This window comes from Symphalangus syndactylus, chromosome 17, assembly GCF_028878055.3.
Source record: "Symphalangus syndactylus isolate Jambi chromosome 17, NHGRI_mSymSyn1-v2.1_pri, whole genome shotgun sequence".
In the NCBI taxonomy this organism is placed as follows: domain Eukaryota; kingdom Metazoa; phylum Chordata; class Mammalia; order Primates; family Hylobatidae; genus Symphalangus; species Symphalangus syndactylus.
Window position 1 is genome coordinate 53137091 of NC_072439.2, and position 26359 is coordinate 53163449.

Genomic DNA, 26359 nt, shown 5'->3' on the forward strand with positions numbered 1-26359 from the left:
TACTATCATACTATTTCAAATTGAGGATAAAATATTTATGAAGTGGTTTAATTAATATAACAGTCAGTAACACACACATTGAAAGATTTTGTACAAGATGAGTTTCTCTGAATGTCAGTTTTATGAAGAATAGAAAATTTCCTTTTGGAAATTCTGTGAATATGTTTCTTTTCTGCGTAAAAGGAAGAATAAATACACTATTTGTTGCTTTCTGGAAGGATTCTGAAATATTGAATGTAATCCAAAAGCCCTAAGTAAGAAATTTTGGATTTCAAATTTTAGATTATTCCCAAAAGGCAGTTTGGAAAAAGCAATCAAATGTAATTATTTTCTTCAATATTAATAGAGTATTATGTAACTTCTGACACTAACATCATGCATTATTCCCATTGATGTTATTTAGCTCATGTAAATGATTCATTTTTCATTGGCCTGGATAAATATTTTTCATGCCACAGCGGGGGAGTTGGTATGAAATATAAGCAGTGTGATATTGGTGGTTTTTGTCATATGACTTTTAAAAAAATAGGGATGATCTCTATATTTTTAGCCCATGTTTGAAGATATTCCATTGATTTAATAATGTCATGTAGGAGAAATAAAGCTATCATCACATTAAACATGCCTAGTAACTATATAGCAGTCTAATTTTAGAAACGTTAAAGTGGGATTTAGATGTTTTAAAGACCTCTTAGAATTGAGGCCTGAATGAAAGGATTAAATGAGATATGGGATAGAGAAGTACTTGCTAAAACTTCAGAGTGCTGAATGGAGCCAGTTGATGCTGTTAAAGAGGTCATACATTTAATAGCTTATATAAACACGAAAGTAGATAATATCATTTTTGAGATTATTGACTGGGAGCTGTGGTGTGGTAGAAACAGAGGATGAAGAGAATAGGACATGTTGTACTGAAGGTATTTTCCCAGCTACAATATTGCTCCTTTTCTTTTTTTTTTTTTTGATGGAGTTTTGCTCTTTTGTCCAGGCTGGAGTGCAGTGGCATGATCTTGGCTCACTGCAACCTCCCCATCTGGGGTTCAAGAGATTCTCCTGCCTCAGCCTTCTAAGTAGCTGGGATTACAGGTGTGTGCCACCATGCCCAGCTAATTTTTATATTTTTAGTAGAGATGGGGTTTCACCATGTTGGTCAGGCTGGTCTTGAGCTCCTGACCTTGGCCTCCCTAAGTGCTGGGATTACAAGTGTGAGCCACTGCGCACGGCTTGCTCCTCTTTTTTTTTTTGAGACGGAATTTTGCTCTTGTTGCCCAGGCTGGAATGCAATGGCACGATCTCGGCTCACTGCAACCTTCACCTCACAGGTTCAAGCGATTCTCCTGCTTCAGCCTCCCAAGTAGCTGGGATTACAGGCATGCACCACCACGCCTGGCTAATTTTGTATTTTTAGTAGAGACAGGGTTTCTCCATGTTGGTCAGGCTGGTCTTCTCCTCCTCTATATATATAGGGAAGCTGTAATTTACCCGTGGCTTTCTGGGGAAAGTGAAAAGAATTGGCCTTTCAGACTGCCTTTTCTTAATTAGCTGATCTAAAATATGACTATATTAATCTAGCTAGTGACACACAATTGGGGGTGGGGATAGCCATGCAAATAACCAACTGAGGTATATATAAATTCATGCACTTCAGTGTCCATTGCATTTATAGAATTGGAATCTTGATGGACAGATATTTTGATAGAAGTCCTCAGATAATCCTTTTCACCCTTTTGCCACTAACCTCTCTGCTAAACCTGAGTGACTTAGAGTAAGACACTAGACACTTAGAGTAAGATTCTTTGTAGTCCCTGAATCCTTTTCCTGTACCTAACAATGATAGTCAGTGTTGAGCTAAGTTATTCTGTGCTCTCATTTTTGCTCATTTGAGCTTCTTAGAACTTTGCAGTTTACAAGACTCTAAATGAAGTATTGTACTGTGTTATTCACGTGTGTTTGACTGTTAACCATAACGTCTTCTTTTAGTCAACAAACATGGCTTCACTCCTCCTCTGTTAATGCATCCCCCACGAGGCATTTACAATGCTGGAGGGCAATATCTTACCCAGAGGAATGAAAGGTAGTAACACAGGAGTCGGGGTGAGGCATGAAGCAGGGAGAGGAGGCAGAAGCATTTCCGCAGCTGATTCCTGCTTGCTTTTGGAGCCCTGAAGGTGGGCTCTGACCTGAACACAGAGGGTCCTAAAAATGAAGCCCTTAAACACACAGACACACACACACAGACACACACACACAGACACACACACACACACACACACACACACACCCCTCTACCTTCATTTCTATAGTGTTGAGTAAAGGAAAAAAATAATTAAAAAAAATCCACACACACACAGAACGAGAGGATGATTGCCAAAGATCTTAGTTTATAGATGGAAAGTAGTATTTTCTTTTCCTGTCCTTGAACTTCAAGGATAGATAATAATTCTCTTTTCTATGCTTTTTGTTCTCTGCAAAAGTGGCTTCAGAGCAGCAACTTTTCCTGGAGGATGGCCACAGTGCAGGGATATTGCTGTGGCTCATTCTGGCCTTTCACTCTGCTCCTCAGACTTCCAGCCATTAACCCTGCCATTCACCCATGTGCTACCTCTTGTTTATCTCTTTGCTATGCTTTAATGTTTTCCTTACTTTCAAATTATGATGCCATTTCATACCATTTCAGTTCTTTGAATTCATATTTTTGATGGGCTCAAGCAAGGTTAATGAAAAGAAACATTTATTTACACTTTGTACTTATCGATTCCAACAAACAATAAAAGGCCTACACATCAGTATAATCATAATATATACGAACTTCCGATCTTCTCACACTCTGCAGTGATCTGATGCTTTCACTCCTAGTTCTGATATTTGATTTTTTGAACAGCCTTCTTGAAAATGACCTACACATGAAAAAGTAAATTATTGGATCCAGGCACACATTACATGCAGACAAGAAAAGTGTCATTTCTTTGCAGTAATACAGGATTTTATGTGCAGATTCATCTAAAAGCCTGTCTAAGTGACTAAAAGTAAAAGGAATTCTGCACAAGTGATATGGTAGAAAGCAAGTAAAAAACACAGCCACAACAACCCTGATGCTCTGGTTATGTTTTCGCTTTCGGCTTGACTGACTTATGAATTGCCTGCTGGATTTGTGGATGTACCTGGATATGGCTATGTAACATCCGATCAGAATCACCAGCACGGCCACAAACAAGCAGCTGTTCACATAGGTGACTGCCGTATGCCATTTGACCCCCAGAGGACTTTTAAGTTTCAAGCAGTCATGGATATTGTCCTCTGTTGGCTGACCATTTGTTAGGATGATGTTTGGCAAAGACAAAACAGCCATGATCACCCAAACACAAACAGATAAAACCTTCGTAAAGGTTATGCTATACATCCGAGAGTCCCCAAATGGCTTGACCACCTTCAGATAGCGATCAATGCTTATCAGCCCAAGGAACATGATGGAAGTATACATGTTTGCATAAAACAAAACTGAAGTGTATCTGCAGAGAATAAACTTGAAGTACCAAGGTCCAAATCCTGCATCATGGACTATTCGAAATGGAAACGTCAGCGTCATTATGAGGTCTGCAACCACTATGTTTTTGAGATAGAATATGAAGCTGGTTTTATTCCTAATGTGGAAGAAGATCCACACTGCTAAACCATTCAGCAAGATGCTTGCCACAAATATAATGAGATAAAGCACCGGCAAGACAATCATGTCAAATTCATTGTGAAGGGTGGTGTTCTTTCCTGGTCCATCGCTCCTGTTTCCTGAATTGTGACTCTCTTGGCCGTGCAGCTCGTTATCTGTAGGAGAAGTGGGGAGATAGGACTTCAGTGCTTGGCAAGCGTGCCCACAGGCCACTAGGTTCCCTTACAGACCCAACTTTTTGTTATTTCAGGTGAACTTAAAGATGTCATCAATGATTTACAGAGTCAAGGTAGCACATTGTTAATGTTTTGAGTGGCCAAAGAATTAGCGACCTTCTCTCACTACCCTGCCTCCCTCATATCAGGACCCTTGAGTAAAAAGTCCCATTTCTGATCCCCTTTGCCAGCCTTTTGAAAATAAACATACCGGTGTAAATTATTCCGATTCTTACTCCCATGTTTGATATCATTACAAATAGAATCAACAAAATGTGGACAGGAAATTGAAATTTTCTATAACAAGAAAATACGATAGCCAGCACATGGTTATTGTTTCAGTGTAGTCTTTGGCACCCTCTTTGAATATATCTTCCCTTCCCTTGCCTGAGTTTTAAGCTGTTTAATCTTAAGAATTAAGAAGCTGTAAAACTAGTGAGTCATTCTGAATTTTTTGCCTATGACTTTCTTATACTCCTTAAGATCTTTTAGGGACCATTGATATGAATAGAAAGAAAATGTCGTGGCATTTTTTTGTAAATAGAAAGAAAATCTACTGTCTTCTAAAGTGAACAGACAAAAAAAGTCCTGGATAGATACAGATCTGACTTGCTGATTCTCTGAAATCTGTTTTCACCTTAGTAGAATTTAAGTTGCAGGCTGGTGTAAAGTTACTGCTGATTATTATAAATATTTACACGTCATCTAGTAAATTCTTCATTAAAATGCATTTGTATAGTCAAGAATATCCACAAATATGTTTTTGTATAGTCCAGTGATTAAATGCTGATTTTGTTTTCTCATTTTTATTAAGTTTTGCAGTTTTACAGTTTATTGGCAAAGAGGACAACTTGTTAAAAGTAATTGCAACCTGGTATATTTTTTTTGTTTACAAGGCTAGGTTACACCTATTGTATTTATTGTGGGAATTTTTAAACCTTTTGCTTTTTTGGAATTTTTTGTTTCTGTTGTTAAAGACCTGTACCATATCACTGCATCATATAATCAGTGAAATGGGTCATGAGCATTTGACTTACGTGGCAGCCATGGACATGGGCCTCTCATGTCTCCTACTTTGGGGAGCATGATGGACAGGCAGCTCCTGCTGTGGATCCACCACCACATTCTTGCTGCTGCCACGCTTCCCGCGGACTGCTCGGGGCCTGTGACTGAGCATGGCAGGGACACCAAGACAAACCTGTTTTTGTAAGAGGACGGGTTTCTCTGACAAAAGACTTTGGCTGGAGGAGTACTTACCAGTCTTCAAACCTTTTCTTTGAACTTTCTTCAAACTGCACTGTTCCTACTCAATCTTCCTTCCTTGTTTCCCCCACAAGTGGTTGGAAGGCTGTGCCAGCCTTCTGCTTGTCCCCATTTTCCCTGGTAGCCATTTTCCCCAGTAAATCTCTTGGCCATTTAAGCACATTTTATCGTCATTATTTTTGGGGAACCTGAACTAATGGAATTCATTTACAGATTCACCTTTTGGAGGTAAGGTTAGAAGGAAGATCATTTCTGAATTTTTACTTCCCTGTAATTAATAATAGTTACTATAGTTATAGTTATGTTTTGAAATGGTTTTGTTGTAGAGATAACACCATGAATTTAAGCCCTCACTGCCCTGCACACAGGCAGTTTAGTGTCTGTTTTGGTTCCCTTCTTTGAGAAGAGAAACAGGAAAGTTTTGATGATTAAAATCCAAAAACAGATTCCTAAATTCCTGCTTGACATCTAAGTGCAGGCTCTTCTTAAGTAACCTTGTCCTCCTTCTAATTCTTTCCCTTTTATTCCTTAATGTGAGTGTTTTTAAAAACTGGTTTCCCTGGCCTAACGATCCTTACACAGGCTAGTAATTTATATCTGGACTAGCCTGTTATGAGACCCATAGTATTACTAAGATTTACAAGTTAAAATGCCTGATTCAGCAGCCATCTATATTACTGCTGCCAGTTTGTAATATTTCCTTGTACAGTATCATTTAAGCCTATTTTGACTTAATGACGTGTTGTAGTCTTGGCTGTTTTTGCATCATAAGATCCAAATCAGTATCAGTGACATTAGGAGCTTCTTAAGATGTGTGGCTTTAACTGAGTTAAGATGTCTGCTTGAATTAATTTACCCAGTTAAATGATTAGCAGTCACTTTCATCTAACCTGGGATAGAACTCTTAGGGAAATAGAGGATATGTGAGTTTACATCAGAATTTAAACGGACACAGCCTGAAAAGGAGCAGCCATGTCATCTCCTGAGGTGCTGGCTGTGCCTTGTAACAATTACTTATGAATTGCTTTTCAAAATCATTTTAAATACAAATATATTAGTTCACGAGCTACAGCATATTTGGCAGGGAATATTTCAACTGCTGGTGTTGGCTGCCTGGGGATCTGCTATGCATCCCTATCGTGGAGTGCAAGAACCCCTACTTCACAGTGTTGCTTAAGGATATGAGTTCCGTATAGCATTATAATATTTTAAAGTTTAATTATATGAACACATTCTTATTAAATGATGATTTTGATGATTTGCCTAACAATTATAGTTATTATTAAAGATAGTCTCCAATCAGAATGTCAAAAAAGGTTGTGTGTGTGTGTATACATATATATACATATATATATATATATATTTGTAAATTAAAAAGATCACGTAGGATTGGCCTCTTTCCACAGTGGTTATTGAACTGTTTTGTGGTATTGAGACAGTCTGGTGTTGAACTTGACTGTGTAACCTCACGGTATTTGCTTCGTTAGTTTATGTATAGAATTAACATTTTGGACTATAGGACTTCTTAATTCAATGGGATAGGCCTAGGCCTGGTTATTACTTCATTCACAGATTTCACATTTAGGCAACAAAGCTTAAATTAATGGTTAAAGCCTGTTATGGGTTATTTGCTGAAACAATGTGGTAGTAGAGACAAAAAATGGTTTGTAAGAAGCAGATGAGCCATTACTCATCTGGTTGCTCTGGAAGGCTCAAAACTTAACTTTGAGAGTTTCGTGTGATTAATTTGTTTTTTAGAATTAAGTCTATATCATATTCTTTTTTGCCAGCTAATGCCCATCATTTATTCTCTATCATTGCCTTAAATATTTCCAAAACGTATGGGTGTACTCAGAAGCATTTCTCTATATGATGTGTCCACTGAGGAATATTGACCAGTAAAAGTGAATGGCTTTCTTTACCCAGGCAGTTTTATCATGTTGTTCTTCCCTAACAGTAAAGAACTTGGCCAAGTTAGGGAACGTCTTTAATTGACAGTAGCTTGGTGATTCAATTAAGAAAAATTAGAAGCTATTTTACGGTGTAAAGGCTGTTTTCTCACAATATGTGCATGCAATGTTGGATATTATCAAACATGATTTCCCCATCCCTTCTTCTTGTTTACTAGGGTGGTATTCCCTGGGTTGTGTAGTGCAGGGCTTGACACAGTGTGATAATTGAGAGTAAAACCTCCTTTGGTATTCTCTCTGACTCTCATTCCAATTCCTTTTAAATTAACAAATGCAGTGACATAAGAACTCAGTTTACTAGTTCCATAGTAAATTATTTTGTGCCACGTGTGAGGGTGGTATTTGTTTGGGCCGTAAGGGAACTTTAGCTGTCTTTGCAGGGGGAATAGGTTTGTGCATGTGTGTGTACAGGACTGAGTGTGTGTGTTGGGGAATGCTTGGGCTTTGTAGCCAGATACAGCACAAACCACATGTGGCTTTAAATTTTTAAATTTAAATTAAACATAAGTTAAAAAATTAATTTCCTCAGTCATACTAGCTATGTTCAAGTTTCCCGGTAACCACATCTGGCTACTGTATTGGCCAGTGCAGATACAGGGAATTTTCATCAATGCAGAAAGTTCTATTTGACACTGCTGGTTTAGCCTCTTAATAACTGTAAAATGGAATACATAGCCGTCTTACTGGATCTTCTGAGAGTTAAATGCTTTGCAAATGTTTTGACTACAGTATCTAGTACTTAGTAGGTATGCATTCTATAACATAAAGCTTAATTACCGTTTGTCTTGTTAATAGAGTCACATTATGAATGACAGAGTAGGGAAGAATCTGCCACTTTTGCCTTTGGTGAAGCTACATCATTGTTCACTGGGACGTGTCACTTGGCACAAAATGTGAAAGTATCAACATATGTCACTGCTCTACCTGCCAGGTGGGAATGAAATAATAAAAGTCATTCAAATTATAGGGTGTCACTACCATGGCACAGCTGCCTAGCTCTGTCTGTCCCTCCCTCGCTCCCTCGCTTGCTTCCTTCCTTCCTTCCTTCCTTCCTTCCTTCCTTCCTTCCTTCCTTCCTTCTTTCCTTCCTTCTCTCTCTCTTTCTTTCTTTCCTCTCTCTCTCTCTCTCCTCTCTCTCTCTCTCTCTCCTCCTTTCTTTTTTTTCTGATACAGAGTCTTGCCCTGTCACCCAGGCTGGAGTGCAGTGGTGCAATCTCGGCTCACTGCAACCTCCGTCTGCAGGGTTCAAGCGATTCTAGTGCCTCAGCCTCCCGAGTAGCAGGGACTACAGACGTGCGCCACCACACCTGGCTAATTTTTTGTATTTAGATACGATCATTTTCTAAGTAGTTACCCAGTAGATTAGGTAGATGTTATCCCTGGCCTCTTGGGGAATCTCATGAACCTTTGTTTAGACTATTAAATCTGCAAAGTAATAAGTAATTTTAGTTTGTGTTTAAAATCTTCCATAAATATTATTAATTTAATCCTACTTGTCATTTTAGAGATGATGTCTAGATGAAACAAAGTTTAAAACAAAATGATAGCAAGCTAAATTTATCTCAGCGATACTGTCCTGCATGTTTGCTGTTTTATACATAAGGAAACACAAAGCTAAATGCTGGTTTATTTTGTTAGTTGGTTCTCTCACCATTAAACTCCCCAAATTCCCAAACAGTGGAAATGATAGTCATTGATAAAGTAAGATTTTCTTTGTATCTCTTCCGACGGCTTACTTGGTAATTTTGCAAGCGTCAAGTTGAGCCCCATTCTTCAGTTGTGATGCACTGTAAGCAAAGATGCGTGTCAGGAAACACTTGGGGACGATTGAGGTGTGGGTTCAGCATAGGTTATTCCTGGTTTGATTTCTGGGGAGAAAATGAAAAATGAGGAAAAAATCAGTTGGGAAGGAATTTTAAAATACAAGATTTTGGTCTTTTCAGTTAAAGCAGTTGCCTCCACGATTCAGAAAGCATGTGCTCTTTGGAGATGAACACCTGGGCCACACGGAGTTGCCCTCTTTCATAATTCCCTGCTGGGAGTTATGTCTTGTGGGTGACTTTGGCTACATACCTTAACTTTTCTGAGCTTTGCATTCTTCACGACATCTTAATAAAGGCTAGCTGAGACCATATGTGTGTGCAATGTTGGATATTATCAAACATGATTTCCCCCACCCCTTCCCCTGCAGCTGGGTCTGTTCCCTGTTCTCTGGGTTCCATCACGTATTGACCATAGAAAGCAGAATTCCTGGGAACTGTTGTGGAAAGTGCAGCTGAAATCAAATGTGCTTATAGGACAGTTTACCGTTAGGGGAAATCACACTCTTTCTCATGAAGTAAAACCATGTGAGACTTTCAGGTCCCATCACTGATGTTGCTTAAAGAGACCCCAAGTAATCTCATTCTGTCCAAGCACAGAGCAGACTTGAGGCTGGTGTGAGCAGTTACTTTTGTCCCTGCATACGTGCTGAGATAGCAGGGAAAGGGCACGTGGGAGGCAGGAGTATGTGTAAGAGTTTGCAGTAAGTGGAGAGACAGTTATTATTTCCTTTTATGTTCCTGTGTGTATCCTTCTCTTCTGTTTGCAAATATCACATGTGGCTAAGGTACTTGATTTGGTAGCAGATGGAAAAAATGGTTTTTAATTTTTCAATGATTCTCTCCACCCAGAATCCACTCTTTTGAGAGTTTAGACAGTCTATCCATACGTCACCTTAAACAGCTCCAGTATGTGGTACACAGCAGAACTCAGAAAGTGTTTTTCGGTTAATGCAGCATAGGCAATGATTAAGGTTCTTAGAATCCCTCCTTTTTGGGTGCCAGCATCACAATATTTTTTAATGTAAGGCAAAGAAGTAAAACTCTACTTTCTTTTTATTTATTAAAGTTTACTGGGGAGAATGACTGATGCAGTTAATTTTCTAGACTTTATAATAATGATCTTTGGATTTCAGTGAGCCTAAAAAGCTTGAATCCAGTTTCTCATGGAAACATTTCAAGGAAATTACCTGATAAGCACATTTTTAGTTTTATGTTTCTCTGTTCTCAAGTTGTATGGTTGTCCTCTTCAGATGGCTTCCTGTACCTTCCTCACTGACAGTTGCAGTAAGAGAGAGAGAGCAGACAGTTGGCCAATAAGCAGGACATAGAGAGAGGAGACTGGGAGAAAATATTTGCATGTTACATTTCTGATAAAGGATTTCTATTTAGAATATGCAAAGAACTCTTACAGCTTCTTATTAAGGGGAACATAACCCAATTTTAAAAAGGTCAAAAGATTTGTCTAGACATTGCACCAAAGCACATGGAAGGACACTGAACATCATTAGTCAGTAGGGAAATTCAAATGAGAACCACAGTGCTATACCATCTTGCGTCTACCAGAATGGCTGTATCTGAAAAAGACAGATAGTAACAAGTGTTGCTGAGGGTGGGGAAAAGAGGACCCCTCATACACTGATGATAAGAATTTAAAACGGTACAGCCACTCTGGAAAGAGTTTGGCAGTTTCTTAAAAAGTTAAAATCAAATGTATCATATGACCCAGTAGTTCTACCTCTAGGTATCTAGCCACGAGAAATGAAGACTTATGCCCATGCAATGACTTGTATGCAGTTGTTTATAACAGCATTATTCATGATAGTTAAAAGCAGAAAGAAGCCAAGTGCTGACTGGAGAGTAGATGAGTCAACTGTGGTATAGGCAAAGGATGGAATATTACCCAATAAAAATAAATGAAATATAGCTATTGTATAGATGAACCTTGAAAACATTTTGCATGAGAAAGAAGCCAGATACCTAAAGACTACATGTCTTTAGGTGAAATGTCCAGAAAAGGCAAATCTGTAGAGGCAGAAAGTCGATTAGTGTCTGCTGGGGTTGGGGGCAGGAGTGGAGGGTATGAGAGATATTATTCTTTTGCTCCTTAATGCTGTGTTACTGTATGGTACGGCAATTCTTGAATTATAATTACTAACTAAAGATTAGGAGTTATTCTTGTAGTTTTAAAGATCACAGAATGTGAAAGTCAGAACATGCTAAATTTTGGTAACTAAGAGGTCACAATAGACTTTCAGGAAATCTGCTTGCCCCATATTCTTTTGAATCGTGGGAACAATAATACCTACTTTATAGTATCTAGCATCCCTGCTTCATGAGGTTAAATTGAATATACATTTATAAATTAAGTGCTTTCTAAATGCCAGTTTCTGCTTCTGTTATTTCCATTAATCTTTGCCTAAATTAAATTCAAGATCTTGTTACTCTTATTGGAACTCTCTGGTTTAACCAAACTGCAGACACTCAGCGATATGCCTGAGTTTAGTTCCCTACTTTTCTTCATACCCATTCCTGCCCTGTGAATGGCCTCCTTTCTCCCCTCTCTCCCTACCTTGGAAATCTCTACTACTTCTTCAGGACCAGCCATAACCTAATCTCTTTCATAAGGTCGTTTACTAAGAGTCTGCTCATATTTCAGGCCCTGGAGTTTATAAAGAAGAGAAAGGTACATTTCTGTCCTCAAGTTTAGAGTCTAGTTGAGAATCCAGAAATAAACAGACCATTTCAATATCGAATGAGAGGTTTGGGATGCTGTGAAGATATAGAGGTGTACCCAAACTGAGGGGAAGCAAGGATTACAGAGGTTCTATGACAACTATTATGCCCAGGTTGTGGCAGGTTTGCCCAAGGTCCAATCAGAAAGGAGCACATGGAAATGCTGAGTGTAGCCAAAGATAAGGTATAGTCTGCTGAGGAACTGGTGACAGCATGTAGAGATGGAGATATATGACAAAATATGTGGCAACTTAAAGAATTTGTGGCTGAATGATGGTGGTGAAAAGGGTTAGAAGGTTGTTGGAGGCCTCCCAGGTATTTGACTGTAGATTTTAGTCTCTTTCGCTGATGTAGGACCCATGAAAGGACAAGCACGTACTGGGATGGGTGGGGTTTAGTTTTGGATTGGTTGATTTCATGATGCCTGTGTAGTATGCATGTGGAGGTGTCTACTAGATGATTAAAGAGACAGATCTGGAGCTTGGAGAAGTACTCCTGCTGGTGATGTCTGTTTAAGGCCAATAGAAAATAGGTGATAGAAGAAGCTGTGGGAATGAATGAGATTGTCCAAGATGAAACTGCACAGTCGGCCATGCATGGTGGCTCACGCCTGTAATCCCAGCACTTTGGGAGGCCATGGTGGGTAGATTACCTGAGGTCAGGAGTTTGAGACAAGCCTGGCCAACATGGTGAAACCCCATCTCTACTAAAAATACAAAAATTAGCTGTGTGATGTGGCATGCACCTGTAATCCCAGCTACTGGGGAGGCTGAGGTAGGAGAATTGCTTGAACCCAGGAGGCGGAAGTTGCAGTGAGCTGAGATCACACCACTGCACTGCCGCCTGGATGACAGGGTGAGACTCCGTCTCAAATCAAACAAACAAAAAACCCAAAACCATACAGTGGAGTGAGAATAGCAGAGAGCTAATGTAGACTTTTTAATGGAGCAGTCTTAGGGTGAGGGGAGTGCCTGAAGGAGAGGCCAGAGAGTTGGGAGGATTACCAAAAAAGAATAATGTCATGTGAACCAAAAAGAGAGTTTAAGAAATGAGGAATTGTGACTAGTTTTATCCTGTGGGGGAAGTCAAGTGACATAGGACAGCAAAGTGCCATTGGATGGGATTCAGCAACAAAAAGGTCATTGTTCATCTTTGCCAGTGCTCCATGTGCTGGGGGGCCCAGGGTGTTTTGAGGATAGAAGCTTAATGACAGAGGGCTGAGTAATGATTGTAAGGTGAGGAAGTGGAGGCAGCAATCTCAGAAAACTCTTTCAAAAAAAGAACATGCCTGCGACAGAAAGGAGACAGAGAAGGTGAGAGGTGGTGATAGATGAAGGATTAACGGAGGGTTTTCTTAAGCATATCATTCAATGTCTGGCATTTAAAAATGTTCTGGCCGGGTGCGGTGGCTCATGCCTGTAATCCCAGCACTTTGGGAGGCCGAGGCAGGTGGATCACCTGAGGTCAGGAGTTTGAGACCAGCGTGGCCAACATGGTGAAACCCCGTCTCTACTAGAAACACAAAAATTAGCTGGACATGGTGGTGTGCACCTGTGGTCCCAGCTATTCGGGAGGCTGAGGCAGGAAAATCGCTTGAACCCGGGAGACCTTGCAGTGAGCCGAGGTCATGCCACTGCACTCCAGCCTGGGCGACAGAGTGAGACTCTGTTTCAAAAAAAATTTTTTTTTCCAGCTTGGATTTAAAAAAAAAAAAAAAATCCTGCCTTGACCTCTAGCCAAGTATGGTGGCACCATGCTGGAGTGCACAGAGCGAGGATTTGATTCTGTGATTCTTCGGATTATAGCCCCAGCTCTGTTGCTTTTAGCTTCTAACCCTCCATTTCTGCCTGTATAAAATGGGTATGAAGACTCGTCCATTATAGGTTGACTGCGAGGTTAAAATGATGAACGTTTACAAAGCAGCCTGTGTACTTGTGCAGGGTGGAGCTGAAGTCGTTTTAGTTCCTGCTGTATATCATAGGTACACAGTTGAATTTATTTAGTGCTTCATAGGTTGGACAAGGGGGTTGATGGGGGTGGATCTTTGCACCTTGTTTATGCTGAGATGGCTGTGTGGCTGGTGGCCTCAGCTGCCCTCTCAGGAGTCATTTGACTGGTACTTTTGCTCCAATAGCTTGCCCTTCCTTTAGATTGTCTCAGAGCCTCACCTGCCTGCTGTCTTTCTGAACGATCAGCGCCTCAGCTTCAGGGCTCCGTGTGTGCTTTTACTACAGTGGCTGTGCACTGTCTGCATGTCCCAGCACTTGCAGGGTGTTGCAAGGAAGATTGCTTCAGTGGTAGTAAAGAGCTTGGTTCCAGGACCTGGATCCTGGGTGGGAATCCTGCCCTGCCACCTACTGTTCCTTCAGCTGAGAGCTGATGAAACCACACAAGAATGTGATGTTTGTGGTAGGCCCAGGTTTCACAGTCATTCCTGAGGTTAGATGGTATCGCTGCTTAGAGACCTGTTTTTTTTCCAGCCACCCATTGCTATTTTCCTTTGGCTATTTTACTAACCATGTTTCTTTGTTGTTGGTTGTAAGCTACTTTTAAAATGGGGGTGGTGGAAAAAGGATCAACATATTCTCAGTTTCTCCTTGCTTTTGGACCCCAAACTTGGTGGTTGATAACTTAAGCAATCTTCAGAGCAACCCTAGGACCTAGATATATTTCCACCCCCGCCAGGTAGGAAGATACGAGATTCAGACAGTTTAATTAACTTGCCCTGACTCACACTGTGAGTAATGGGTAGAGCTGGGATTCATATCAAATACAATAGAAACTGAAATTGCAGTTCTATTATACTGTTGTGGGGTAAAAGTGAAGAATGATTCTGGGGGGTTATTTTAGAGGACAGGAAGTGGGAGGGGGGCAGTATTGGGCAGAGGTAGGAGTCTGTTTTCTCCATCAAGCTTGTGAAGGAACTGCTAATCTTCCAAACTAGAGGTCTAGTTTTATTTGGCCTGAACAATGTTGAAAACATCAGGAAATTTCACATAAGAATCCAGATTTGGATCCCATTTTGAAAGATGAGAAGATTTGCTAGCATCCAGCATGAACAATCCAGCAGTATTTGTTGCCCCTTCCTGATGGGGAAGTGAGCTCTCTCCAGTTCTCCGGCTCACAGCATACTCATTGACATCCCTGGGCCACCTCTTTCGGGAGCTTACCTGCTGGGTCCTACAGTCACTTGATTTTGCAACCATTATTCCGCTTTTCATTTAATCTTATGTGGCTATACTTAACCTCTATAGATCCCCAATTGTTCTACTTTGATTATAAATATATCTTTCTCTTCTTCTGTGTCTCTCCTCCCTGCAAATGCCTGATTTTTCTTGTATACTGACCGTCACTTAGCATTTCTTTTCAAATGGTTTTTCTTATACCTCTTAGCAACCCAGAAAATGTAGTGACAGGAGGTCATGTTGTTTGGTTCACACCTGAGAATGTGTTAATAGTCACGGTGGAGCTTTTCTCTGTGCCTGCCCCTCTACTGGGGCCTTTAAGTGAAAACCCTACTGATTGTGTTATAAAACTGCTTTTGGTGGGGAAAAACCGAGGTTTCTGGTGTTACGAAAAGCTTCTGAGTAGTGGAGTAGGGACTTGACCCCGGTTGTGTTGGATACCCAAACACTTGCTCTCTCCCCAGAAGGGCTATGGGAGGACAACATCCAGGACTACTGAACAGCTACTTTGGACACCCAGCCTTGTGGTCCACACAGAGCCAGCCTGCTGTTGCAGTTCACTGGTTTGGATCTTGGCATCGGTGGGGAGTCATTTGTACCATGCTGGGGGAAACTCCGTCAGCAGGAAGAGTGGGCCGGTGTGCCCTGCCATGCCATGGCAATGCTTCCACTCTCCCTGGGCTTTATCTCTCTTGTTATTGCCCTCTGGTCAGGATCTTGAAATATCAATGCCAGTAAACTGGCTCCCTAAATGCAGTTGCTCATGATTAATTTTTGACTTAGTGTTTGGTAGTGGTGGTTCTCAAATGACAGAGTTATAATATCAATACCTTTCCTATCTGTCCTCCACTCTCCAGTTTTCCCTCTAAAAGCTCACATCTCAAATTGTAAGAATTTGAGATCTGAAGGTTTACTTTGCCACTTTACTTCTGAAAAGCTGTAATGAACTGATTGATTATATAGAGATATTCATGTAGTTCCTGCATTTTTGTGGTAAAGAGATAGTCTTCACAAAAGCCATCTGATAGAAAGTTTATTTGAAAGATACAGGATCTCTTCTATTTTGGAATCACCTATAATCTAAGAATCTTTCTCAGTTTAAGCCTGACTTTATGTGTATGTGTGTTTGTAAATTTATGTGTGCTTTTCAACAATGCTAAGATTATAGCTCTGCTGAAGGCCTGGGGAAAGAGGCAGATTACCTCACTGGCTATGAGTTATCTCTTATTGTAATGGAATTAGGTCACTGTATTCATAGCACATTTCATTAATGCATGCATGGAGTTAGTCTCCTAAATGTGTTGGAATGCAAAGCACAGCAGCCCTTCATTCAGGTTTTTCAGGTGCTACACTGATGTTCTGTTCTCATAGTTTTGCTGGTACATGTAGCTTACAAATAGATCTATTTTGATTAACAATTTAGAGTTAACTTTTTTTTAGGTGACCTCAGGTAACTTGCTGTGTGTGTGTGTGTGAGTGTGTGAGTGTGTGTGTGTGTTTAGAGCGGATGGGGGGTTGATATAAAGTGGATTGTAAACTCCCTGAAGACAAGATTTGTGTCTAATGGTTCTTTATAACCTTAACCTCAAACCTGACTATTCTTTTTGACAAGTGAGGGAACTGAGCAAGATTCAACAACCTGCCCAATACCACACAGATGGTGAGGGGCAAAACCAGGAAATGAGCTCTAGGTTTTATGACCCCAGAACAGGCTGCCTCTGTGGTGTTGCTTTGCTAGCCTAGTGGAGTGTCAGAAGTAGCTTCCCTGGTAGAAAGTGTTCTAGACTGTGATTCCCTGACCAGTGCAAAGTATCCTGGACCTGGATTCAGTAGGTAGCTGTTAAGTTTTTGGCTCAATCTTTGACTCTGTGACCCTGTTAAGCATTGTACCTCACAGAGCTTGAGCCTCCTTATCTATGAAACAGGGAGAATAATAAATACCTGACGTAATTCCCAAGGGTGCTGTGTGAATGTGGTAAGAGAACATATGTTAAGTCAATTTTATATTGTAAGTGCTATAGTAATGTAAAGGTGTAATTCATGGCAAATATACTTTGCTTAAACAGTAAGTGCTTTTCTTAAACAGAAAATAAAAATACACCTTTTAACTCAGTAAGTTGTAAAATTTGAGTAAAATTTCTACTACTCACATTACTATGTGGCTATTATGAGTCAGGTCAGGAGATCTGTATCACATTACTATGTAGTTGTTGTGAGTAATAAGAATTTTACTCCAATTTTAAAACTTACTGAGTTGAAACGTGTATTTTTATTTTCTGTTTAAGCAAAGTATAAATTCCATATAGGTAACTTCTGGATCATTTATGTAAGAGGCTACTCAGGTTAGGGGCCACAGTCCCAGTAGCCAACATAGTGGTTTTAAATGAATATGTTCTAAACTAAATACATTTCAAGTGACTTCTGGCCCTTAAAAATATTCTTAGAATTCAAGACTCCAGGTAAGTCTTTAGTTGTTTGATTACTGTTTACTAGCCTATTAGAAGATGCAGAATGCTTTTCACAAGTTCACGTAGATGCTGTTCCATGTTTTGGAATAGCATCCTGTGGCTTAAGCATTCTACTTAAGAGTTATAATTGTTCTTCGTGGTGGTGGTGGTGGTGTCACCTTGATATTTTAATACAGTCATCATAGTTTTCTGGGCTGTGGGATGTGGTGCAGGTATCCTCCAGGCCTTTCCCATTAGAACTGTTGTCAGATTAGCTACCCTTATTCTTCTAATCACAGCTTAACCAAATCTTAATGCTGTTTAACTTAATGGAGTAAGACAATTACCTAAGAGAGCATTTTTCCTTCAATTTCATCACTTGTCTTCATTGACAATTTTAAAATTCTCAAGTGAAGTCTTTAATATGAGTGGATATTTCACATTTCTTAATCAGCATCAAACGCTCACTCTCATTTTTCTCTTCTCATGAATACAAATAAATAACCCAACCTCATATGTAGTAAAAGGATCTGGGATGACATATAACTCATTTCATGAAATACACACACACACACACACACACACACACACACAACGTTTCTTCAAAGTAATTCCTACTTCAGTGAATTTATCAACTTCTGGCATTAATCATTTTTTAAACAATGTCTCTTAGACTAATAGGAATATTTGAATTAAAATATTTTTCTCTGGCTTGATTTATAGATGTAGTAACTTCCTCAACTAGGAGAAATAGTAACCTGTATATTTGTATTATCTTAATATTTGCCACACGCATTTTCCTGCTATTCACATTTCTTTGCTTGATGTCCTCTTCTGTCGCAGTCTTCACTGGCTTACTGTCTTATACGGGACACAGCTCAGGCTCCTCTGCAGGTGGTGAGGACCTCTTGACCTGACCTGTATACCTGCTCACTTTCTAGCTCCTGCACCAGACCCTCCTTACCTTGCATTTTATCCTGAAAATCTCTTCTCCCCCTTGTCTATTAGGCAAGCTGCCTATGCTGCCTTCAGGTCTAACTCATCTGCCTCCTCTTCTCAAAGCCTTCCATGTTATCCCCATGTGCCACATAAGTGCTCCTCAGCCCCTGTGGTTTCCCATACCTCCAGCTGTTGTATTCTATTTTTGTTGTTTGCCTGACTGCCAGAGTGTCCTTGCATCCTTTATCTCCAGGGTCTAGCAGAGTACCTGCGGGCACAGAGTCAGAATTCAAAAACACCTTTGACTTACTGTTAGGCAGTCATGGAATTTGGCCTTCTCTCTGACTTAATTTCATATTGGAAGGCATATGTCAGTTTTTTGTTGTTTATTTTTAACAATTTTTTTTTCTGCCTTCTGAAGTGAAAGGGTACAACCCAGGGAGGGTGGAGACAAGAGTAGGAATTGGCCATTGACCTGTGTAAGGCATGGCCGAAGACCAGAAGAAGGCCTGATCAAACCATTAGGAGGCCAATCAAACGCTGGGCCTGCTGACGTTTCTGAATAGATCATTGTAAAGTTGAGGGAGCTAAAGTGGAGGGCTGCAAATTCAAATGCCAGCAGCAGCCCCACAGGTTATGTCAGTGAGGAAAGTCAGCCAGGTGTAAGAAGAAACAACAGTACCAGTGTGCTAATAAAAGATAGCTAATATGTCTAACACTTGTGAAATTTTCATAATTAGAATAAAGTACACTGGGGAGAAGGAGGCAGAAAGGTTTCCTTAGAACAATTATGAAGAAACAGCAGTAAGATGAAAATATTTAAAGTGAGCCACATGCCTGGACCGCATTATGTTGTCTTATCCTGCCTCTGTAAAATGGCTTTGCCTGGATTAAGCTTTGAGTTGGTGTCTTCAAGAATTCAACCCTTTTCACTGTGCCTACTCTTTGGGTGTTCAATACGACATTGGTTCTTTATGTTAAGACTCATGGGAGAAAGTTATTTCTACTCTACATAATAAGAATGGTGTTCTGTAGGCCAGCTATGAATTTATCAAAACCAAATCATTTTGCCTTCTTGTTTTCCTGTTGGAGTTGAGATCCACCTTAAGGCCCAACACCATCTGATAGGGATGAATGCATTTGGTGAACTAATTTCTCATATGGTTTTTAATTTCCGACTATTCTTTTTCCCAGGCTTCATTTGTTTAAATTTAAGTTCATTTGAATTAACTTCATATTAAGCATCCCCGTAAAACACCTCATTTTTGTTGTTGTTGTTGGAACCAGAAGATTATAAGTAAATAAAATAATTATATGAGTACATTGGAAGGAGAGCTTAGTTGGCATGAAGTTAATCAGGTTGTAATTGACAGAAGAGAAAAGGGAGGCAGTATGGGAAATGTACCATCTCTAGATAGGAGCTGGGGTGGGGAAAAACTTTAAGGGTAGAGATGTTTGGCTTTGCCACCCTGGCTGTGAGACAGTTATTTTGCTGAGAGCATCTTCCAGGATGGGGAAGCCATCAGAGCAAGAAGTAGTGTACCATGACATTTATATTTCAGGTGCTTGCAACTGTGAGCACTCAAACTGAGTTCCACACTGGCCAGTTGTTTAGTGCCTGTCTTATTTGCAATTTCATATAGACTGTAAACTGGATATAAACAGACCATGGTAAGATCCAGCATGACTTTGTGAAGGATTGGGTACATATTAGCATTTCTGGGTCTTAGGATGAAAAGTAGAGATAATACTTGAGGTATTGTACTGTTGGCTCTAGGTACAGAATGAATAGTTTTTAAAATTATATATATATATATATATATATATATATATATATATATATATATAGTGTGTGTGTGTGTATATATATATATATATTTAGTGTTGTTTACATTATGAAATTAGAATGAATGTTTTAGGGTAAAGGGAATATTGATGTTTAACAGATACTATAGTTTTATTTTTCCAGCAGCCATCATGGTATATGCTGACACATTGATGTAGTAATTACCTTTTAAATGGCATTTACTATTCTTCTATTAATTTGTTTTGCTATATATAATATAGGCATGTACCGTTTTGACCTAATGCAAGCCATTATCCTCAGTTTTCATTTTTTAGGTTTTTAAAATGCTTGGGTGTGACAACTAGAATACAATTGTAGCTGTGATTATTTAAGGATTGCGTATTACTGTGAGCCACATTCTACTTCATCATGATATGTAGCACTGTTTTCTATATAAATATATCTAGTAAACAGTTAATTTTAGGCCAGGCGCGGTGGCTCATGCCTGTAATCCCAGCACTTTGGGAGGTCGAGGTGGGCAGATCACGAGGTCAGGAGTTCGAGACCAGCCTGACCCACATGGTGAAACCCCGTCTCTACTAAAAATACAAAAATTAGCCGGGCGTGGTGGCGGGCACCTGTAATTCCAGCTACTCAGGAGCTGAGGCAGGAGAATCGCTTGAACCTGGGAGGCAGTGGTTGCGGAGGTTGCAGTGAGCCGAGATCGTGCCATTGCACTCCAGCCTGGGTGACAAAAGCGAGACTCCGTGTCAAAAACAACAAGAAAAACAATTAATTTTGCAGTTTTTCCCAATTTGTCTTGGAGCTGGTTTATCTTAAAAAGTTTTGAAAGGCCCAGTGATTTATTTTCACTTTTATTTGTAATTTTGGGGCCTAGCAGGTCTGAGGAGGAACAAGTTTGGACAGGTAGGTCATCCACCCCCAAAAGAGTATAGCAAATCCTCAAATGCCTACAGTCTAGAGGCAACAGATATTTATGCGTTGTTTTCTTGGATCTCTCTTTTCAGTTCGCAGCCTGAGAGCCGCAGAGCTTCATACTCTAGTATGTGCAAACAGTCCAAGTATTCTGTTAACATTTTTCTTTCTTAACTAGATCGTAAGCTCCTTTAGTACAGGGACTTCAGATCATTTTGTTTCTGTTGCCCTTTTGGTATACTCGCCTCTGCTTTGGAGACTTCCGAATCTTGATATAGTCAGTAAAGGGTACCCTCTAGACTCAAGGACTTGGAAAACAAAGTTTCACTTTGTTCTGTGTCCTCCAGAGAGTTGCTCTGGTGGTCAAGAGACAGTAATATCATTGACCTGAGAGCCTGTTCAGGCTACAGGGCAAAACCCTTTCTGGGAGCTTGAGAAGTCTAAGTGTGTATCTTGCTACATACAACAACAGTAAAAGAGCTCCCCTAATGCTGGCTAGTATTATTGTGTGCCTAGAAGTGTTCTAAATTACCTATGTATATTTTAATTTATTAAAAGGACTTTGGATTCACATTACAGGTTTGCCACTTACTTGGGCAGGTTACCCAACCCCTCTGTGCCTTTTTCTTCTTCTGTAAAACAGTCCTCATAAGATTGTTTTGAATGAAGTATTACCATAGCATAGACCTTTTATTCAAACTTGACATGTAGTAATAACTCAGTATTGACATGCTACTTGAGTGGGTAGTAAGAATTAGTACTCTAATTTTTCAGATGAAAAAAACCTGAGACTTAGAGAGAATACTTGGAATACAGTATACTTGGGCTATTTGCACATGTTATTTGTTCTTTGAGCAGATACGTGCTGTCTGTCGCTGGAGTGCTAGAGCTTGCCCTCATTAACACCACTAATGAGGGGCAGAGCCTGGATTTGAACAGAACGTAAGCCCATCTTAGTGCTGTGCTCCCAACTGCCGCTTTGCTACTGCCTGCACAGAAATTTGGTATTCATGTGCTGATTAGCATCTGATGCCTCCTTTGGGAAAACTAGCAAGTTAAAATAGCTCCAACTTGATTGCAGGGGATCATGCACCCAAGATGGCCATTTATCTACTGTAGTCTATACTATGGTACTAGTATATGGTAAATATGCAATAAGTGTATCATTTTACATATGAAACTACCCACAAAAAGAGGTAACAGCAAATAGAGCATGGTTGACTGTAGGCAGTGGTTCAAGGTCAGAGCTCTGCTCCCTACTGGTATGCTCGTTAAGCCTCGGTTTGCTCAGCTGTAAAAGTGGATAATAGTAATTTATACCTTAAGGATGTCTGAGTTAAAAAAAAAAAAAAAATGCATGATAAGGCTGGGTGCGGTGGCTCACGCCTGTAATCCCAGCACTTTGGGAGGCCAAGGTGGGCGGATCACGGGGTCAAGAGATTGAGACCATCCTGGCCAACATGGTGAAACCCCATCTCTACTAAAAATACAAAAATTAGCTGGGCATGATGGTGGGCGCCTATAATCCCAGCCACTTGGGAGGCTGAGGCAGGAGAATCGCTTGAACTCAGGAGGCGGAGGTTGCGGTGAGCCAAGATCATGCAACTGCACTCCAACCTGGTGACAGAGTGAGACTCCGTCTCAAAAAAAACAAAAATGCATGATAAAATATGCAGTAATCTTGTCAGATATCAAGCTAGATGTGTATGCTAATTATTGTTGTCTTAGTATTAAGGATAGAAGGACCGTTTGTGCCATACAGATCCTATCTAGTACATTAGAAAAGGTCATTTAAGGAGCTTTGCTCTTCTTTTAAAATGATGGAAATCATTAGAAATTACTGTTTAAGAGAAACTATAGAATCATTGATATGAATGACTTAATGTCATGACTTACACTAAATGGAACTTATTCCCTCAGTGCTCTCACTTAAATGTATTTTAGTGTAATTTTTTTATGTTTGGCCAATAAGAATATTAATGAAACAAAATATGTTAATTAGGTATAGGACAGAGAACAAATACTCTATTCTGCCTGTGTTTGCCATATAAGGAGGTAGAGGGTTTGGTAATATTTGTAAGGTCAGATAGAACCTGTCTTTCACCATTGGCCTGAAGCAGAAGGTCTGAGAGGTGGGTGCATCTCATCTAGTTTTTAACAGCAGGGTCACATCGCATTTGCTTCTGCTCTTGCCTCCCTGCTTTAGATAGTTACAAGTATAAGAACTGCATCTGGCACTTGTATTAATACTTGTATTATTGCAAAACTTTCAGCCAGGTAGGAAGAGCAAATAGTACATTCATCTTCATCTTGCAGAGGAAGATCTGAGACCTAGCGAAGTCGAGATTTGATGAACATCATGTAGCCGGCTAGGGGCAGAATTGGGAAGGTCCTCATTTGTGGCTCTACCCCATTTCCTCTCAAGCATTCCTGTGTGCTTGGTTCAAGCCTTAGGTTCTTCCATTACCAACCCCAGCATCTCAGCATATCACCTGGATCGTGGGAATCTAGAGATACAAGGGGCCTCTAATGACCATCTGATCTAATCCCTTCATTTTACCTGTGAGGAAGGGAAGTGAGCTCCTGGGGAATTCAGAGACTTGCCTAAGTCACACTAATAATATTTGGTACAATCAGCCCTTAAACCCAGGTCATTTTGCTGTGAGTCCTGGGCTTTCTACTTTAAACCCAAACTACTGCCTCTTGCCTGCATAGAGAACATCTATCCTGGAGACTGGGGGATGCTTCTAGGGAGGTGACTTTACATAGATTTCGCCTCACTTCTGTCCTATCTTCACAACCTTACCCTTTATTGGGCTTTGAGGGATTTTCATGTGTTTTCCAGGCTTTTCTTATTTCAGGAGCATACAAAGAACTAATGGCCATTGTGGTCTTCTCTATCTTAACTTTCTGTGGCATTTTAAAGAGCTAAGCATGAAATATTTTGTTGTTGTTGTTCCTAAAGAGAGTTAAATGCCAAGATATTAAGGAAGAAAAGCAGACAGACTCTGAAGAGCACAAACAGCACAACTCTAAATAAGAACATTCCTTTTAACTTAGTCTTCCTTTTCCCACCCACATCTCTGAATGCAGTAAATCCTCTTAGCATGTTATCTCTGGTTAGGGCATTTTCTCAGTGTCTTCATGAAATAAAGATTTTCTGGCGGGATATTTTCTTTTTGTAGGCTGTATCCTTAAATATGAAATTCAGCCATCTATCTGCTCTTCTAGGCCCTTGTCCTTAACCCATGTATACCTGTGACACATTTCAAGTAGAGGTCAGAAACAAGAGTCTGAGGATGAGATGTTGCTGAAGGATTAAGAGAATATGCCTCTTTGATCCCTAACTTCATGGAGACAGTTAATCTCAATTGGCAGAAATAATAAATATCAACAGGGTGTCTGGCTTTTTTCCCCCCAGTATAAAGTAATATAGAACCAGATTTGTTGCTGTTCATATTGCTAGTAAATTGGAGAACAATTATGAAAGAAATGTCTTGTTAAAAATGTTAATATATCGCCGGGCGCGGTGGCTCACGCTTGTAATCCCAGCACTTTGGGAGGCCGAGGCGGGCGGATCACGAGGTCAGGAGATCGAGACCACGGTGAAACCCCGTCTCTACTAAAAATACAAAAAATTAGCCGGGCGTGGTGGCGGGCGCCTGTAGTCCCAGCTACTCGGAGAGGCTGAGGCAGGAGAATGGCGTGAACCCGGGAGGCGGAGCTTGCAGTGAGCCGAGATTGCGCCACTGCACTCCAGCCTGGGCGACAGAGCGAGACTCCGTCTCAAAAAAAAAAAAAAAAAAAAAAAAAAAAAAAAAAAAAAAAAAAAAGTTAATATATCTAACATAAAAGCAGATTCAACTTGAGAATGTGATGTAAAATTCTATAGCAGATAAATCTTAAGAAATCAAAAAGTCACTCTACTTTAGGCTCATCTATCTTTTAAAAGTCCTTATTAAAATTTAAAAGAACTGAGATCTCCATGCTTGCTTCTTGTTTTCCTCACTGCAGTGAAAACTTCCCAGTTTGAATGTGGAACAAAAGTAAGCTGTTCCTAACCTGTTTGTCAGTCACTGGGCAGTTTTCTCAATGCCTTTCCTGACATGTTTTAACATGACTTCTCCAGGGATCAGAATGAGGATTGCCCTGTTCTTTGTGGTACAATGAAAAGACTGAGATTATTTTATCAAAATGAGACAGTTGGGAAAGAGAAAAATCTTTGTCTCTCTCTTTTAAAAAAAAAAAAATACGGATAAACGATTATGAAACAAATTTTAAGTTTTGGGTCCTGGGAAACAATTATAAGAGACTTTGGCTTTTACTCATCTAATAAAGTAAATGTGGTTAAAAAAAATGTGCTAAATAGGAGTGATTGCCAAAACATTGTTTCTACTTTTGAAGGCACAATATGTAGTTTATATTTCTGCCTGCCTGAGCTGGAAACAGTTGAAGCTTCATGTCTCACAGTGGTGCCTCATATCTTATTGTCAGCATTCTAATTTCTAGTTTTTCTTCAAACCTCAGAGTTAAGCAGAAGTATAATTACAGTTTTTAATCATTGCTGTGTCTTATCAACCAGGGCTTTTAAGAAAATGAAAAATTTTTCGTTTACCTTTCATTGTGGTGGCTGGCTGTCCATTCACCTCATACGGTGTCTTCAAGTTGAAACAGGTTTCTTGTCTCTAAGAATAAGCTTTGAAACTAAGGTCGGCAGGGAAGTTGATTTTCTGGTAAAGCATAAAAACGAAACATCTCCCCTACCAGACAAGGTAGGTATCTCCCTTACCCCTTTAGAGATTGTCCTTTGGGGCACCCTTTCAAATTCTCCTGCCCGGCAACTACTGGAACAACTTGCTGTCTTGCTAATGTAAATGACTCACAACTAAGAGTAGGTGAGATTTGTCGACTGGGGAAGAGTATTTCCTGAACCTGCAGGAATCAGATGGTGATTCACCTGAAGGAAACACAGAGGGCTGGAGCTTAGACTGCCAGAAGTCTGCTTAACGAGTGGGGGATGAAGTCTCAGGTTGGGGCCTACTAACTCATCAGATCCAATTTTTAGGTTTTTTGTTTTTTTTTTTTTCCCCAGCCTCCTATTGCTATCTAGAAAACATGTATTTGCAGCCTTCCTGCCAATTAAATTTTGGATTAAAAGGAATAAGAATATGCTTTATGACAGATGAATTCTTTGAAAATATTATTCTACATATTATTTAAAGACTAAAAATGTGTTTATTGTTGTAATTGATAACTTTGGAAACTTGCAGTCTTATGAAACTAATGAAATCTATAGACATATTTTTACACATACACAATGATAAATATTCAAAATATGTTAAATTATTCAGGGGCTGGGTTCACTGACTCCTTTGAATGCTGACCTTTAACATAAAAC

At 39.9% G+C, this 26359-nt stretch overlaps 2 protein-coding genes across 13 annotated transcripts in view; one reads left to right on the forward strand and one right to left on the reverse strand.

Annotated features, from left to right (window-relative positions):
• The window catches only part of MED12L (mediator complex subunit 12L), a 344195-nt gene that overhangs the window by 199337 nt on the left and 118499 nt on the right, over positions 1-26359 (forward strand). The gene's annotated exons all lie outside the window — the stretch shown is intronic.
• On the reverse strand, positions 2266-26135 carry GPR87 (G protein-coupled receptor 87). Of its 4 annotated transcripts, none has more exons than XM_063620253.1 (3): positions 25577-26135; positions 8849-8980; positions 2266-3819 (listed from the first exon to the last, which is right to left on the reverse strand). In XM_063620253.1, the coding sequence occupies exons 2-3, from the start codon at positions 8880-8882 to the stop codon at positions 2777-2779; spliced, it is 1077 nt and encodes a 358-aa protein (XP_063476323.1). In that variant the 5' UTR covers positions 8883-8980; positions 25577-26135; the 3' UTR covers positions 2266-2776. The 4 variants fall into 4 exon arrangements, with proteins under 4 accessions (XP_063476323.1, XP_063476321.1, XP_063476322.1 ...); XM_063620251.1 differs by lacking the exon at positions 25577-26135 and adding an exon at positions 10123-10657 and having other exon boundaries at positions 8764-8980; XM_063620252.1 differs by lacking the exon at positions 25577-26135 and having other exon boundaries at positions 8764-10657.